Source organism: Fusarium mangiferae (assembly GCF_900044065.1).
Source record: "Fusarium mangiferae strain MRC7560 genome assembly, contig: FMAN_scaffold034, whole genome shotgun sequence".
Taxonomy (NCBI): domain Eukaryota; kingdom Fungi; phylum Ascomycota; class Sordariomycetes; order Hypocreales; family Nectriaceae; genus Fusarium; species Fusarium mangiferae.
This window is the reverse complement of record NW_024573954.1, coordinates 1-15,163: the sequence shown is the minus strand read 5'-3', so window position 1 is coordinate 15,163 and position 15,163 is coordinate 1. Positions and strand designations below refer to the sequence as shown.

General features: G+C 38.2%; 1 protein-coding gene across 1 annotated transcript; it reads left to right on the top strand.

Moving 5' to 3' along the window:
- Positions 1–11,993: 11,993 nt before the first annotated feature.
- On the top strand, positions 11,994–14,512 carry FMAN_15451 (uncharacterized protein; the record flags this gene model as incomplete). The annotated part of the gene is made up of 7 exons (XM_041826286.1): positions 11,994–13,213; positions 13,262–13,646; positions 13,699–13,950; positions 14,002–14,082; positions 14,138–14,167; positions 14,220–14,342; positions 14,411–14,512. The coding sequence occupies 7 exons, from the start codon at positions 11,994–11,996 to the stop codon at positions 14,510–14,512; spliced, it is 2,193 nt and encodes a 730-aa protein (XP_041691514.1).
- Between the last annotated feature and the right edge of the window lie 651 nt (positions 14,513–15,163).

Genomic DNA, 15,163 nt, shown 5'->3' with positions numbered 1-15,163 from the left:
CCGCCCCCTAAACATGGCGAGTAGCTCCCAAGCTATGTACTGTGTTGAAACCCTCCTCAATTCCAAGGGTCGTGCGGCTACTTAACATATCAAGCTCTCTCTTCCGCTGCTGGGAGTCTCAACAAGACTGCTCTGCCAAGAGCCACAATCGAAACTCAAACGAATCAGGAGGAAACTTTTGAAGCGCCGCAGCTTTCTAAAACCTAACCCGAGGAAAACAAATTTTGTGTACTAAAGAGTCTAGCGGATGAGATGCTCCACCCCGGGAATCTGCTCGGTCATTCTCTCTAGCTGGTTCTTCAAAGCATCGATTGCTTTGGGATTCTTGAAAGCGGTGGTTGGGGTGGAAAAGTATTTCCAAGGAAATGTCAAAGCACCATATAAGGGAATTTTATTTCTTTCTTCTGCCGTAAATTAGATCTGAGCATTTACGTAGATTACTGCCTATGTACTGGAAGCATGGCTTTAGCGGCAGCTACCCTTTATTAAGCAAGTAATTGAGTGTCGCTGACGATGCCTTATGTTGATGGAGTGATTGCGATTGACAGTCGCCAGAGAAATAGTTCGGACCCAGTGAACTTCTGACTCTATTAAAGAAAAGAGCATGATGAGAGACAGGAATACTTTCTGTCCGAATTGACATATATATATCAAGGGACACCACACAAGTCAGATCGAGTATTGACATAAAGCTACATTTTGCATTGGTTGCTTTCTAGGCACAGACTACCGTCACTACATCTCTTCGTGCTATCTCCGAGACCGTTAAAAGTCCATATTGGTAGAATTTAACTGCCGCTTTCAAACGTATGAAGTCGCCACTGAGACCATATATGCTTGCCAGAACGAAATAGAGCAATGAGCTTTGTAGACAAGTTGATTGCTCATTGCAAATCAGTCGCCGGCCTGTGCCAGAGCAGCCATGATACCAGAATCCGCGAAGAGCTGCATAGCCTGATGACTCGTCTCAACTTGAGTTGGGTTGGCGAGCGTAACGCAGCCCCACACTAATCAGCCGCCCCTCGATCAACCTTTGGTTACATTTCTTACGTGCGATGAGATGAAGTTTGCCTCAAGAGGCCCCAAGCATGCTGGAGGCGAATAATGGAGTCCTCGGTGTGGAAGCTTGAATTTGGATCAGGGTCAGAGCACCGGCTGAGTCCATGTACTTAGTTCGGTCGCTCGTTGCTCACACAGGCGGTTGTTACTCAAGGAAGTTGATCAAGGTGTTGGTGCTTCTATGAAGATGTTGGGTGTTATGGAGGCTCAGAGTTCATGAGGTTTCGATTTCATCTAGGGTCATGTGGCCAGTTGATCTTCTTGTATGCCAGTCAAATCAGAATTGGGCTAAGAGCTAATGACTGAATAAAATGTATTGATTTAAGTGACCATAGAACATGACCATTGAGAACTCTAGCTGACATTGAACACAACTTGGCCTTTCTTTGGCACGACCCATTACAGATTCACTACCCTTCACCCACGTTGCGTTGTGGATAGATACTGAAGCACTGCGGATAGGTTCCTAAAATCCTGCGGATAGATACTCAAGCGCTGCGGATGGATACTCAAGCCCTGCGCTACTATGCAATTGATCTTGGGTCATGGTGTGAGATCCAGGGCAAAATAAGGCAAATGTTAGTGATATTAAAGCTTCCAAGGCTGATCAAGCAGGTTGCAAGATGGTAGCCTCGCGATATCGCAATCTCCAGCTCGCGTATACCAGAACAGCAGAGGCACGTTGGCAACTCCACTTGGACATCCTTTTGGAAGGAATGGATGGACATCATTTAGGTCGGCACAGGTTCGAGTTATTCTTGGAGCCGCGAAGAACGGTGGACGCAGTGGAACACGGCGATAGTCATCACCAGCGATGCTGCCGACAGCGAATCGACATCGAGGCTCGTGGGGGGAACAGTCCCCAACACAATTTCGAAAAAGGGAGCATACTAGGCCCATTGCTCTATTATATACTTTCTCAACACTTTCTACATGAAAGACCCAGCTAGGCACTTGTTTCCTGACGAGATCACCAAGTCCCATGTCCTTAACTTTGCAAAACCCACAGACCCCTAAAGTTTAGACAACACCCCGCATCGTCGCTTGGTGAGGACAGCGAGGAGCCGATTGGTTTACATAATTCAATAGTCTCCGACACTAAGCTCGTGATTGTAGTATCCACTACAACAGTGCCACTGCCCATGCTGACCCGATAAGCTGCGTTAACCAGGATGGACTAAGCTGAAAAGTGCTTGCAAGTGAAGAGCTCCAAAAGCATCATCTCGGGATATCTGGCTTTACTTTGGGCCCCGAGTGTACAGTTTGTAGCGGTCATTTCCACGACACATGACCATCGTCATCTTCATAACGCCACGGCGCCGTTGAGGCCTTGTTGTCTCGGCGCAAAGCTTCCGCGTCAGGAATATCCTTCCAAACCCATAAAGAATCTACGGCGATCAGCCAACTCCATGCCTTGCCTGCTTGCAATTCAGTTAGGATCCCGAGTCTGACATATATTGATCAAACCGAGTCATCGACATCCCATTGCGTGCCGAGTATTCATCCTGTACCCAGACCGATCGTAGCATGAAAGCTCGCAGTCTGGACAGCTCGGTACTCCGTCTCAACTGACCGCAGGCCCAGTACTCTCTTCAAGGGCTGGACCAATGCTCGGCAATCCGCCGCACTTTGTAACCCTTTGGCGCATTTCTCACATATCATGAGACCAAATCCAACAAGTGAATTCTCGAGGCGATCGACAGAGCCATCGAGGTAAGACTCAAGTTACAGACCTAGGTCCTTCACTTCTCATCAGTCTTGACTGATAGGGTTCGTTCGTTCAAAGCGGTGAGCACCGGGCTCAAGTGGGCGAGTGCAATTTTGGGGCAGCCGAAGAGGCATTGGGCGTCGTACACTTAGTCAGGGCGATGTGGTTCGTGATGGTGACCCATTCAAGATTAGCTTCAAGATAATACATGAAACCGCAATAACTTACACTTGGCTCACCCAGCGCGTTACTGGAGTTATCGGGACCGAATGCGTTATTCTAGACCCGGCCAGAAGCCCGAGGAAATATTATTTAGCCCTAGAAGACATTCCGAGGCGACAACATTCGCCAAGAGGGTGAGCTTGAAAATGCGTTGAGAAGGTAACTTATAGTGGTGGCTCGATCGTGGTGTATAGAATCTTGCTAGTCGAAGCACAACGACAATTTAGGCCCGGTCGTTGGGGTCTGTTATAAGCTAGTCAGCGGGGAACAAATTGATCGTTCTGAGAATGACAAGAGACAGTCAACCTGGCCTTCAAAGCTGCGCTTACTAAATATCGCGCCCCAAGAACCGAGTTATTATCTCGGCCGGCTAGGAGAAGACATGTCGAAAGTGAAGAACGGTTCGAAATACCGTAGTCGCAAGAAGTTCGGGCTCATCGTGTGGTACGTGTTTCGTGGATGAACTGATCATGCACGCGGTGCAAGGGGTCTTGGGCGCGGCGGAGACGGCGGAGGGTTGGTTGGGTCTAATAATATCGGCCTTAGCCTGTCTTTTTGCATAAGTAAATAATGCATCATCTCATTGAGATCGCTATTGTCGGCATTGAGGAGGGAAACGGAGAGATCAAGGTGAAAACGTTCATGGTGACGGGCGGGGTATAAGTGAGGCTGACGTGGCGCAATTCCCCCTGCATGTTTAAGATTGGATTCACTCACTAATAACTAATAACTAAATCAACTCTAGTAGAGTTAATTTTATTAACCCACTTTAAACCTAATAGGGTTGATTTTTACCAGGGTATAGAGTTAATTTAAAAGAAATAAGGATTTAATACAAACTTAATACAGGTTTGCCTAAAACATAACGCATCCTATTGCATTAAGTGCTATAGAGGTATAATATTAAATCTCCATTATTATTCAGATCTCACTATTAGTAACTAGGTCACTATAATGCCTATTATAATGGCTGCAAACTTATAGCCTAAACTATATAGTGTAATTTATCTCTATATTCTTCTCTCTATATACTGCCTTTTTATATGCCAGATTTATAGGTTTGCCTCTATAGCCGTTAAAGTTACTATATACTTAAAAATATAATATTATAATATATAGCTAGAATATTAATAGGGAATAATAAGGAAGATAAACTAGATTATAAATATTATCTATAATTAAGATAAATTATATAATTTACAGTACCTAATAAGTATAATTAAACCTATCTCTTACCTTATGCCACTAGAACTAGACGGTTTAAAATGCTATACTTATAGCTATATTTTACGTTATATCTAAAAGATATAAAAGTATTGCGCTAAGAAATATTAATGGATAAACCTAAAAGGCAGGGGAAGATTAGTACTGGATTGCTATAAATCTGCTGATGAGCTACTATAGGAGGAATATATTATATATTAACGATTCTTTCCTAGCAGGGCTGGCAGTAGATGGTTTTAAGTAAATATCTAGATATGGCTATAAACCGATATGCGCAAGAGAATGCATATAAACTTATTCTAATTGCAAGTAGAGCCATAAGAACTTGACCAGGCCTTATGCTCTTATTTAAGTAAAGTAATAAAATATAAATAGATATATTAGGAAACAGTAAACCAGTTACATTTAAGTAGTAAAGATATAGATAATAGCTCTTTTGCAACTATAAGTATCTAGATAGAGAGAATATAATAGTAAGATATATATAAAGGCATAAGGCACAATATCTTGCAATTATTAACTTAACTATCTAACTAATATACTTTAGTAATTAACTGCTTCTTAGGGCAGGAAAACTAAAAATCTAATTTAAATATTATAAGCTTAAGTAAAGCTAAGTAGAAGATTTCTTATATCTTAAAGGCTTTAGATATTATAGTAAACCGATATAAAGATATAATTAGTTAAATAAGCCATTTTCTTCTATACTGGCTAAATAGTATAAAATACTAGCACTTTTATAAAAAGCCTTTTAGTTTAGTGGCAGAAAAGAGTACTAAAAAAAAGTACCGGAATATCTAAAAACGGCTATTAGCTTTTACTTTTTAAATATATATAATAATAGCTAGAGTTAAGAGAGAGTATATAAGATTTTAGCTAAGTAAGTATCTATCCTCTAAGCTCTAAGTTATATAGAAGCATAAGGTCTGGCAATTATTTGACTGGTCTAGTGGATCCTGGCCTATGGTACCTAGAGGTAATGAAAAGCAAGATGAGGAAGAAGCCTATAGTGATGAAGAAGACGAAGATACCGATTCGGTGTTTAGTTACGACGAGGCCAATAGAAGCCACTATAGCAATAATTCAGTAATGCAGGGTAAGTCTAATAAGGCTATATTTATAAAGTTTCTTAAACTTTTAAACCGATTATATCTTACTATTAGCATTAAGTATTTTATTAAAAGTTAACTAAATTCTATACTATTTATATTTTTTAGTAGAATACTTAGTTTCTCTTAAGATTATAAGCATTTCTTACTTATAAGGCAGTTTTATCTATATCTATTAGGTCTTATTTATATTTAGTATCTAATAATAATAAAATGCACCTTACTATTATAAAAGTATTATACTATTAGGATTCTATAATATTTATATATAAACTAACTAGATTAATTAAATTTAATTTAAGAAAAGTATATAATAGTAGGTATATAATACCTACTTACTAAAATAATAAGTCTTTAAGGCTTTAGTTATAATATTACCTATATTAAGCCACTATCTATTTTATTTAGCTAAAGTAATAATAGAGAAATAATATATTATAGTAACTTCTAATTAACTATAAATAGATTCTAATAAATTCCTAATTATTTTATCTTAAGAGTATAAAAGATTTATAATAAGCTAATATTTAGCATTAAGCCTAATATTAATCTAGCAGCAATAAAAGATAATATAGTTAATATATTAAGCAGATATTTATTTATAAAATATCCTGCAAATAATCTTAATAAAGTATACTTAGACTTACTTTACTTAATATATACTTTTTAGAAAAGTAAGCTTAATAGAGGCAGGCATTAGAGATAGAAATCTATAGACTTATATCTTAAATAAATTATAAAGCTAGAGGAGATACTTACTAGAGGCCTCTATATAGCATGTAGTTAAACTCTATAAGTATGTAACCTTTTTATGCTAGCATATAAAAGTGGCCTTTCTACTAACTGCAGTATCTCAATCTAGAATAGATTAATAGGCTATATATTATAGCATTATAAAGCTAAACGGCAAATAGGCTAAAAGTTTTATATAGTCTAATTTCTGCTATTATGGCTGGTATATATTATATATAACTATCTTATCTATATTTAGCACTTTGCCGCCCTCTTAAGATAGAAGTAATAAACTTAATTATTTCTATACTATTATAAATAGCTATTATTTAATAGTAGTAAGAAGCTGTAATATACTATTTATCTTATATTAATACTTAAATAGGCTACTTTAGAGATATAGTAATATAAGTTTAATATTTAACTTTTCCGATAGATAGCTATTAGCATTATAGAGAAATATATTAAAGAGATGCATTTACTGTTTAATATTTATAATAACATTACTGCAGATACTAACTTAAATGCCACACTTACCTGGCAAAGTAGGTATTATCCCTTACAGTAAGGAATTACCTATAGACTTAATAAGGCATTTCTAAATTAGCTTTAGCTAGTATTTCTTTACTTTTATAAATAGGCATTAACTTATTAATATAAATTTATTTATTAGCTTAGTAAAGTAATGCCTTTACTATATAAATAAAATACTATACCTTTTAACCTGCTGTTAAATATTACTATACTAAAAAGAGATTTTTTATATTTAATATAAAATAATAAATTATTAAAATATCTCTCTATATTAACTAAAAAAAGGAAAATATTAGGCATAATAAAAGCATTTAAGGATATAAGGCAAGTAGATAAATTAAATCTAAAAAGTAAAGAGGCAAACTGCAGGCTAAGTGTTATTTCTATAGATTCTTAAAATATACCCTATAATAATTAGCTTATAGGAAATAACCCTTACTTTATATATAAGAAAGAGTATAAACTTTTTAGTTATTACTTATATATAATAATAGTTACCTATTAGCAGATTAAAGACTATCTTTAAGGTTATCTTTACTATTTAAATAGCTATAAAATTAAGAAGGTATAAAAGTAAGTATTTAAGTTAGAGGTTATTAATAATAACTAAAAGATTAATAATATACTATTACTACCTAATAATGCGCTAGCAATTAATATATTAAGGCCGCCTAAAGATAGAGGGTTTTAGTATATATTTATAATAGAAAATAAAAAAGGGGGGTTAATATATAGATTTATAGGCTCTAATTTATAGAAAATATAAGAGCACTTAAAGTATACATATAGATTAAATATAGGGCTAAAACCTAATAGAGTGCTAGTAATAACTAAAAGCAGATAGAAGGAAAAGCCATAAAGGGTTAGAGTTTTATATTAATAATTGTTTTTAAATAGACTAAAAAGTAAGTTTTTTAAGGTTCTAAAGGGTTAAATATTGCTATATAGACTTATAGAGAAGTTTATATAGCAAGATAGGGTAATAGGGGATTTTAGTTAATATATAAGCTATTTTATGCCTTAAGAGTTCTATAATAGCTAGGAAGAGAATAGAGAGGCTAGTGGCTAGAATAGAATTAAAAACGGTAAGTTTTAGTATTATATTTAATATAATAAGAGGCCTGTTTAAAGACCTTTTTAACTATAATCTTTCTTAGCAGATAACTATTCATAAATAGTATGGCGTTATACTATAAGCTAGTATTGCCTAGTATATCTAATAGCGCTTTAATGCAGTATATATTTTTAAGGTCGCTGCAATTAAGCTACCTAAGTAAAGCTAATAACTAAAAAAGGCAATAACTAAAAAAGGCAGTTAAATATCCCTTCTATTCCTACATAATATCTCAAGCTTGCAATTAAAACTCTTCAATATGCAATATGCCGCTAGCAAGCCACTGTTAAGCGTATAGGATAAGGTAAACTGGAAATACTGTAAATAACTATTTCAGGCAGTTAACACCAGCTTAGCCACAATATAGCTAATATAGATAGAGTAAAAAGCTTATTTATATATAGTTCTATCTTAATAAGTTACTAAGAAATATATTATAGTTATATAATAATAAATAATTAGATAAAAGCTTATCCTTATAGACAATCTATTATTTACTATATATAGGATAGTAGGTTTAAGGAGTATAGTATATAATAGAGAGGTTAATGCAGATAGGAGATAAGTAATAAAAGTCTAGATAATAATACTATTATCTTTAATAAAGACTATAGTGGCAATAGGACCTTAAGTCTTAATACTGAAATCAGTCTTAATAGCAATATCAGTCTTATTAAGGCTTATACTAATAGCAATATAAATAGAGAGAAAAATACTAATATTAACCTATTATTATAGAACTTAAAAGCCAGTAATAAGACTATTATAGCTTATATTAGCATTATTAAGGCAGGTAATATTATATTAATTAGCGCTAATAAATAAAAAAGTAATAAAGTTAAGCTTACTACTATAATAGTATTTATTATTATAAAGGCTAAAAAAGTTAATATTTAAGTAAATCTTAATATATAAGTTAGCGTTATTATTTATAGAGAAGTATACTTAAGTAAAGCTAGGGAAGCTATTCTTAAAGGAGAAATAGCCTAAAAAGTTAAAGCTATAAGGGGTGCTAATGCCTCTAATAGTATTAAGTACTTTAGTGCCAATAGCTAAAGTATTAGTCTTAATTGCAGATATTATAGTATTAGGGAAGTAAGTAGTAAGCTAAGTAGCAGCTAAATTACTTATAGTAAGGATAATAATTTTAATATATTATATCTTAGAGTTAATAGTTTACTTAAGAATAAATAACTAGAAAATATAATTAATAAAAACTCCTAAAAGAATATTAAAAAGGTTAATTTAATTAAGATACTTAATAACTAAAAAGAAGTTAATATTTAATAAGAGATAAACCCTTCCCTTATATAATATTTAATCCTATAGTAAGGTAAGGTTAAACCTTATCTCTTATAAGATATATACTATAACTATATATTATAGAATTTAATAACCTTTATAGAATAAAGGCTAGTGTATTATAACCTTTAAAAGATATACTTCCTATTTAGTAAGTAAGAAGCCTCTTATTATGCCCCTGATTGATATGTCTTACCCTAATCCAAGTAAGGGAGCTTCCTGCCCTTCCTTAGCGCCGCCTAGATCTCTACTGCTTAGGGGCTTGTTTTAAATATATCTTATATTTTAAGACTACCTAAATTCCAATTGCAGCTATATTAAAACAGTATTAGTTTAACTTATTAGTCCGTTACTTTATGTGCTCTAAGCTGTTCAAAGGTAACCATCAGCTCTCTGCTGATATATTATTATCAAACTCCAAAAGGTCTCAGACTAACTATCTACGGCTTACAGTAGTTATGGTATCGCAATGTGTTATATCGAATGGCAAGAAGTTCTAACGATAGATAGGTTCATCGGTAGCGGATAACAAGTGGTGATTGGGCATATTGGCAGGATAGACTGATAAATAGAAGCGATAGCTAGAGTTAGTGTAATTGATTCTACCTCTATATTCCACGACAGAAGAGACTCTGATTTATCTCGAGGTACAATTTAAGCAATGAAGGTTGGAAAAGCCTTTGGTTCTAAATTTGGTTTACCTATGCTACATATAGCCAGCTTTCTCTCGATAATATAATAAGTGTAACTTAGAGAGAACATAAGAAGATATGCATCTACGTCTAAGTTTGTTGACTAAACGTCTTACAGACCGTTCCATATATCCTTCTTTTAATGTCACTCCAATTAGTAGCCCTATTATTAACTAAACAGGCATGGATTTAGATAGAGAATTTATGCATTACTTTCGATGTCAAGTGGTAATTACAATTTACGTTATGCTATTGATGACGTACCGCCCTGAAGCTCTTTAAACTACCCAGCTTTAGCCAGCAAATAGAAATTGAAGACAGAAACAGAGCAACATAAGGAGCATTTTGTCTATGGAATATCTTTATTATGCTTATTATGATTGCCTATTCTAATAGATATCTAAAAAAAAAAAAACATTGAGTCTCTACTGTTGTTAAAATAAGACTTTTTTGTTCCATCTCGGGATGATTCTTTTTCTAAGCTTGCTCTACTGTAGCCAGGTCCTGGATGGCACAGCCTGCTAAAACCCGACGAAAATTAAGCCATCCAGAGGCTCCGCAGTTGTGACGACTGCGAATTCAGAATGAGGCCTTCTAGGTGGGGTTTCTTGTTGGCTTAATACAGAAGGATCATCTAACATAATTCGGAGCGGCACGCCAGTCTTACCGCCGGACGAACGGAAGCGTATCTGATTGCGAGAAGGGTAAGACACAAGAGGAGATAACAGGGGGGGACATAAGAGCTGTATGCAGCACATTTGTAGAAAAACCCTGTCATGCATACCAGCCACCAAATACAAAGAATAGAAGTGCGTATTGTGGCAATTTCTTTCGTGGGGTAGATGCGCTTTTTACGTTGTCTCCCTTCCTTCCCTTTACTTAAGAAAAGAGTAGCCTACTGTGATTTATCGAAACACGATTCTTAATTGCGCGGCCGCATTAGGTCTAGGTGAAAAAGGAAACGGCTACATACTTTCAACCCCCATGGAAAGTATATAGTGGAGTTATGTCTGCCTATGCCACTGCAGTCATCCTTGAATTATATTGCGTGACCCTTAGAAGCTATCAAACTCCGTCTTTAATTGAGCACAGAGTAGGGCGGGGTTATAAGATATGTAGGACTGAAGTACGGAAAAAGCTTGAATACAAGGTATCAATCATAACCTGACTAGATGCTAAGACTTAAGAGGAGCTAAAAAGTTAAGTTAAGCCGTCCATCCTGTTCCCCGCTTCAATGTTGCATTTTTTCGGTCTATATCGGCCCGCTCCGGTGTAGATCCCTAGCAGCTGAACAACTTTGTTGTCAGCCGCCCCACTGTCGCTGCCTTGGCCGTTTGGACGAAAACGATTTGTGTTTGCTGAGAAGTGATCCGATCAGTGCAGCTGCATGTTATGACCAGGATAGTAGCAGATGACGAGAAGCCCTTGCCACGTCGCATTCGTGATACCCTATCTCGCAAGACGCGCTGCTTTGAGCAAAGATCTGCGCTGAGTGATTTAGTATGCGGACTGATGGGGAAATTGGAGCAGCGTATCCGCGTTTACAGATCGTTATGCGCACTTTTGGGGTTTCAAACCAGCTTACGATTGATTCTGATGCCTTGAAATCACGATGTTATGCGCTAGACTTGACTGGACAGGTCCGATTGGTCACTGTTAAAGCCCAGCTAAACCTCATCACATTCAGCAGATGTAAGCCTCAACGCGCTGAGGGACTTCGGCCAGATATGTCACGATACTAAGATTCTACAACATTAGGCAGCTAGGCATAAGCTCAATACTTAGAAGAGGTGTAGGTGGTTGCGTATGCAAAGGGTGCTACTGAAGACATCCTAATCCAGACCGGCCTGCACTGTCTGCCTCATTCTCAGAAAAGAGTACATCCACTACCTCTCATTGGCACATACCCTTGCAAGCTTATCTTTCGCTGAAAGAGGGATAGTATTTTCGAGGTCCCCGATGATTTTTCTTGTTGAAGGCGCACAATCAAGCCTTCTCGTTGGCTGATTTGTTCGTTCGTCGCAACCTGCGCAGCTAGCTCTTCTTTTCTGTCGCATGTCCAGCCATGTTGGCAGCCTAATTCCATCAGGCAGACGGCCGAACTGTGCCTAACTCACCAACCCATCACGCCTCGAGATAAGACTAAATACGCACACATTGAACACACTTCCTTGCTCTCAAAGTCACCAGCAGCGACTTGTTTGAAGGGACATATCTCGATATCAACGAAATCCTCATTTCCAACAAAGGTCCGCCAGTCATTGGCCTTGTTCTGGCTCCGCTGCTCCTTCAAGGTGATGATAGGAATTCACGATGCGGCCAGACGCGGCGACGAATCGGCGTTGTCAGAACTCCTACAAGACCCGACATTCGATAAGATCAATGCTAGGGACGAGAAAGGCCACACACCGCTATGGATCGCTTGTCGCGAGGGCCATGTAGCCGTTGTGCGATTGCTTTTGAACCATGCCAAGTTTGATGGTAGTATGGTAAATACTACATCCGAAAATAAACACACAGCCCTCTCGGTCGCTGTGTGCTTTGGGTTGGATGAAATAGTCAAAGTGTTACTGTCGCAACCTGGCATCGAACTCAGTACCAGGGACAATAATGGCCACACTCCGTTGACTCTGGCAGCGAAGAAAGGGTTCAAAAGCACTATCAATCTGCTCCTGGACATTAAAGACATCGACTTGGGTCCGGATGGCCGCGGCAAGACGCCGCTATCCACGGCTTTGGAGTCCGATCAGTTAGACATAGCATCGAAGCTTATAAATGCTGAAAGACGCCGAACTCCGACCGAAACTAATCAGACATTACTGTCATGGGCGTCAGAAAATGACAAAAGAGATGTAGTACGACGGATCGATGATCTAGAAACTAGAAACCTGAACCTCCAAGATGGTGATGGAGATACACCGCTCTCCAAAGCCGCTGAACGTGGAGATTTGTCAATGGTACGCCTGCTGCTCGAGAATCCCGCCATTGATGTAAATTCGAAGAACAAGGATGGTAGCACGCCAATGTCGCGAGCCGCAGTAAATCAACATAAGAATGTGGTGGAGCTTCTTGGTGCGAGAGACAACGTCACACTGCACTCGCTTGTCCGATCGGGAAACCTCCAGTTGACAGACTATCTGCTTACCTGCGACATTGACCTCAACCGCAAGGACACTTACGGTCTGACTGTTTTGCACATCGCGATCGTCTTCAGACATCTTGCAATTACTGAGAGGCTTTTGTTGCGGGGAGCGGACGTGGACGCCGAGGACGGGACTGGCAGAACACCGTTGATACTTGCAGTTCAGCATAAGTTGCGCGACTTTGTCGAACTATTTCTGTCCAGATCGGCAAGTATGAAGGGTATTCAAACCAGCGATTGGCAGAGAATATACCATTGCTACTCTCCAGAACGCATCCTACATATTTCAGAAAGAGCCGGTGGAGTGATTCAAGTGCAGTTTATTGATACGGAGCGCACTCTACAGTATGAGCCGGATATATCGAGGAGTATGCTGTATGTCAGAATTCTGGATCAAACTAGGGAAAAATTGACGTTTACAAGACAGGTCTTCAGCTTTACGGCTTGGTCAAGTTTTCTCACTAGACACAAGCTTGAAGCCACCTTACCAAGAATTAAAGGACATATGCGTTTAACAAAGGTGTTGACCGAATCAGACAGCTTAGCTGCTATTGCTGTCACTGTCTGGGTCCCACATATACGTATGTTTACACAAGGCTCTGGATGGGATGAGTGTGGAATCGCATGGACTATAGGTGAAATTGTCGAGGATGGTGGATTTGGTCTGAAGACAAAAGACCATTTCAGCATGCTACCACACGGCTGGATTCCCGAAAATGGTATCAAATTCTTCCAACAGCTCATCGCACATTTGACGACGAGGTGGTCAGATCTCTGCAATAGCACCGAAGAGCATCTGTCCGAACGTGTAAGACGTCACCTGAAACCAGATGTTTATTATTACTGATTATGGAACACAGCGAATGAAACAGCTCCAAGAGAAGGGTCGCTCGGAGATTATCAACGATCTAGCCGGAGATGCTAAGAACTTAGCTGAACTCCGTCGCTATCTTCGAGCCCAAGTTTACGAAGCAAAGATCTTCGTTGAGGAGTACGGGCGCTCCCAAGGCGAAGGCGTGGACCAAGAGGCGCTCAAAACGATTGAGGGCTTTGCGAAAACCGATGATCTACTTCAAGAACTAGATCAAACCATCAGAGATTTATTACAGTTGGTAGGCGCATTCCCGGAGCTTCTCTTGGGCTTACAGCGGCTAATCCAACAGGAATTTGCATGGGCCTCGACCAACGAGGCTCACATATCGACTAGCCTTGGAATAAGCATGAAAAGGCTTAGCTGGATTACAGTACGTGGCCCACTGGCTCACTGCTGTTGATATGAACTAACACAGATATCTGCAGTTCATCTTCCTGCCGGCTATGTTTACATCGGTAAGACCTCATGTCAGCCCATTGAGCTATACTAGCTGAACACAAATGCCAGAGCCTGTTTGGCATGAATGTGAACATACTCGAAAACAATCCTGATTGGCGCTGGTATCTTCTTTTCGTAGGCACTACACTGCTTCTGACTATTGCTGTCTGGTTATCGTTCAAATATGTTAAGGTTTGTTTACGAGTCTAAGCGACGAAAAAAATCTCCCATAGCGTATCATTTTCCTGACCTGACAATAGGTAGAGGTGGAAATCTGGAAATATTTCAACCAATGGAATACAAAATTAACTGAAAAGAAACAGAACAAAACAAATAGCGCTACGACAAAACTTCCAGTTTAGGTGAGATATATAAATAACGCAATGTACTGTACTACATCCCTATTGTCCGTCCCATTTTCAGTGAAAGAGGAAATTCACTACTTCTCATTGGCTCATACCCTAGTAACTAATGAGTAAATCAACTCTACTAACGTATATAATAAGCAAGTGCAATAAAGAATCTCACTATACTAGATAGAAACAGCCATATAATACAATTCTATAACCCGTGTTGGAGGCGCTAGTCAAAGCCATCGGGTTAGCTAAAATTGACATTTCGAATTTCGCGGTCAGCAGGCTAGCCAATTTAAGTCTTAGTGCATTCTGTTGTGTCCAACCAGAATTTAGCGGTTATACGCTAACGCCTTTTGATTTTCGCGGTCACTTTACTAACCTAACCAGGATTTAATGGTTAATTCAGGGGAATCTCATTTCCTGATACCCATCAGTTGTGCAAATAGGGACAGGGTTGGCGGGATGGTGAATGTCTTTGTCAAATTCGAGCGCCGACCAGAAAATAACAATTAAAATCTGCCAAAAATCAACATTAGTGGACAAGCAAATAAAAAGTAGAGAGAAGCATAGTGCAAGACGTAATTAAATAACTAGCAAGTACCAAATCCATTTTAATCTTGATTCGCGCCTTCTATTTTATTTTCTATCCCATATTCC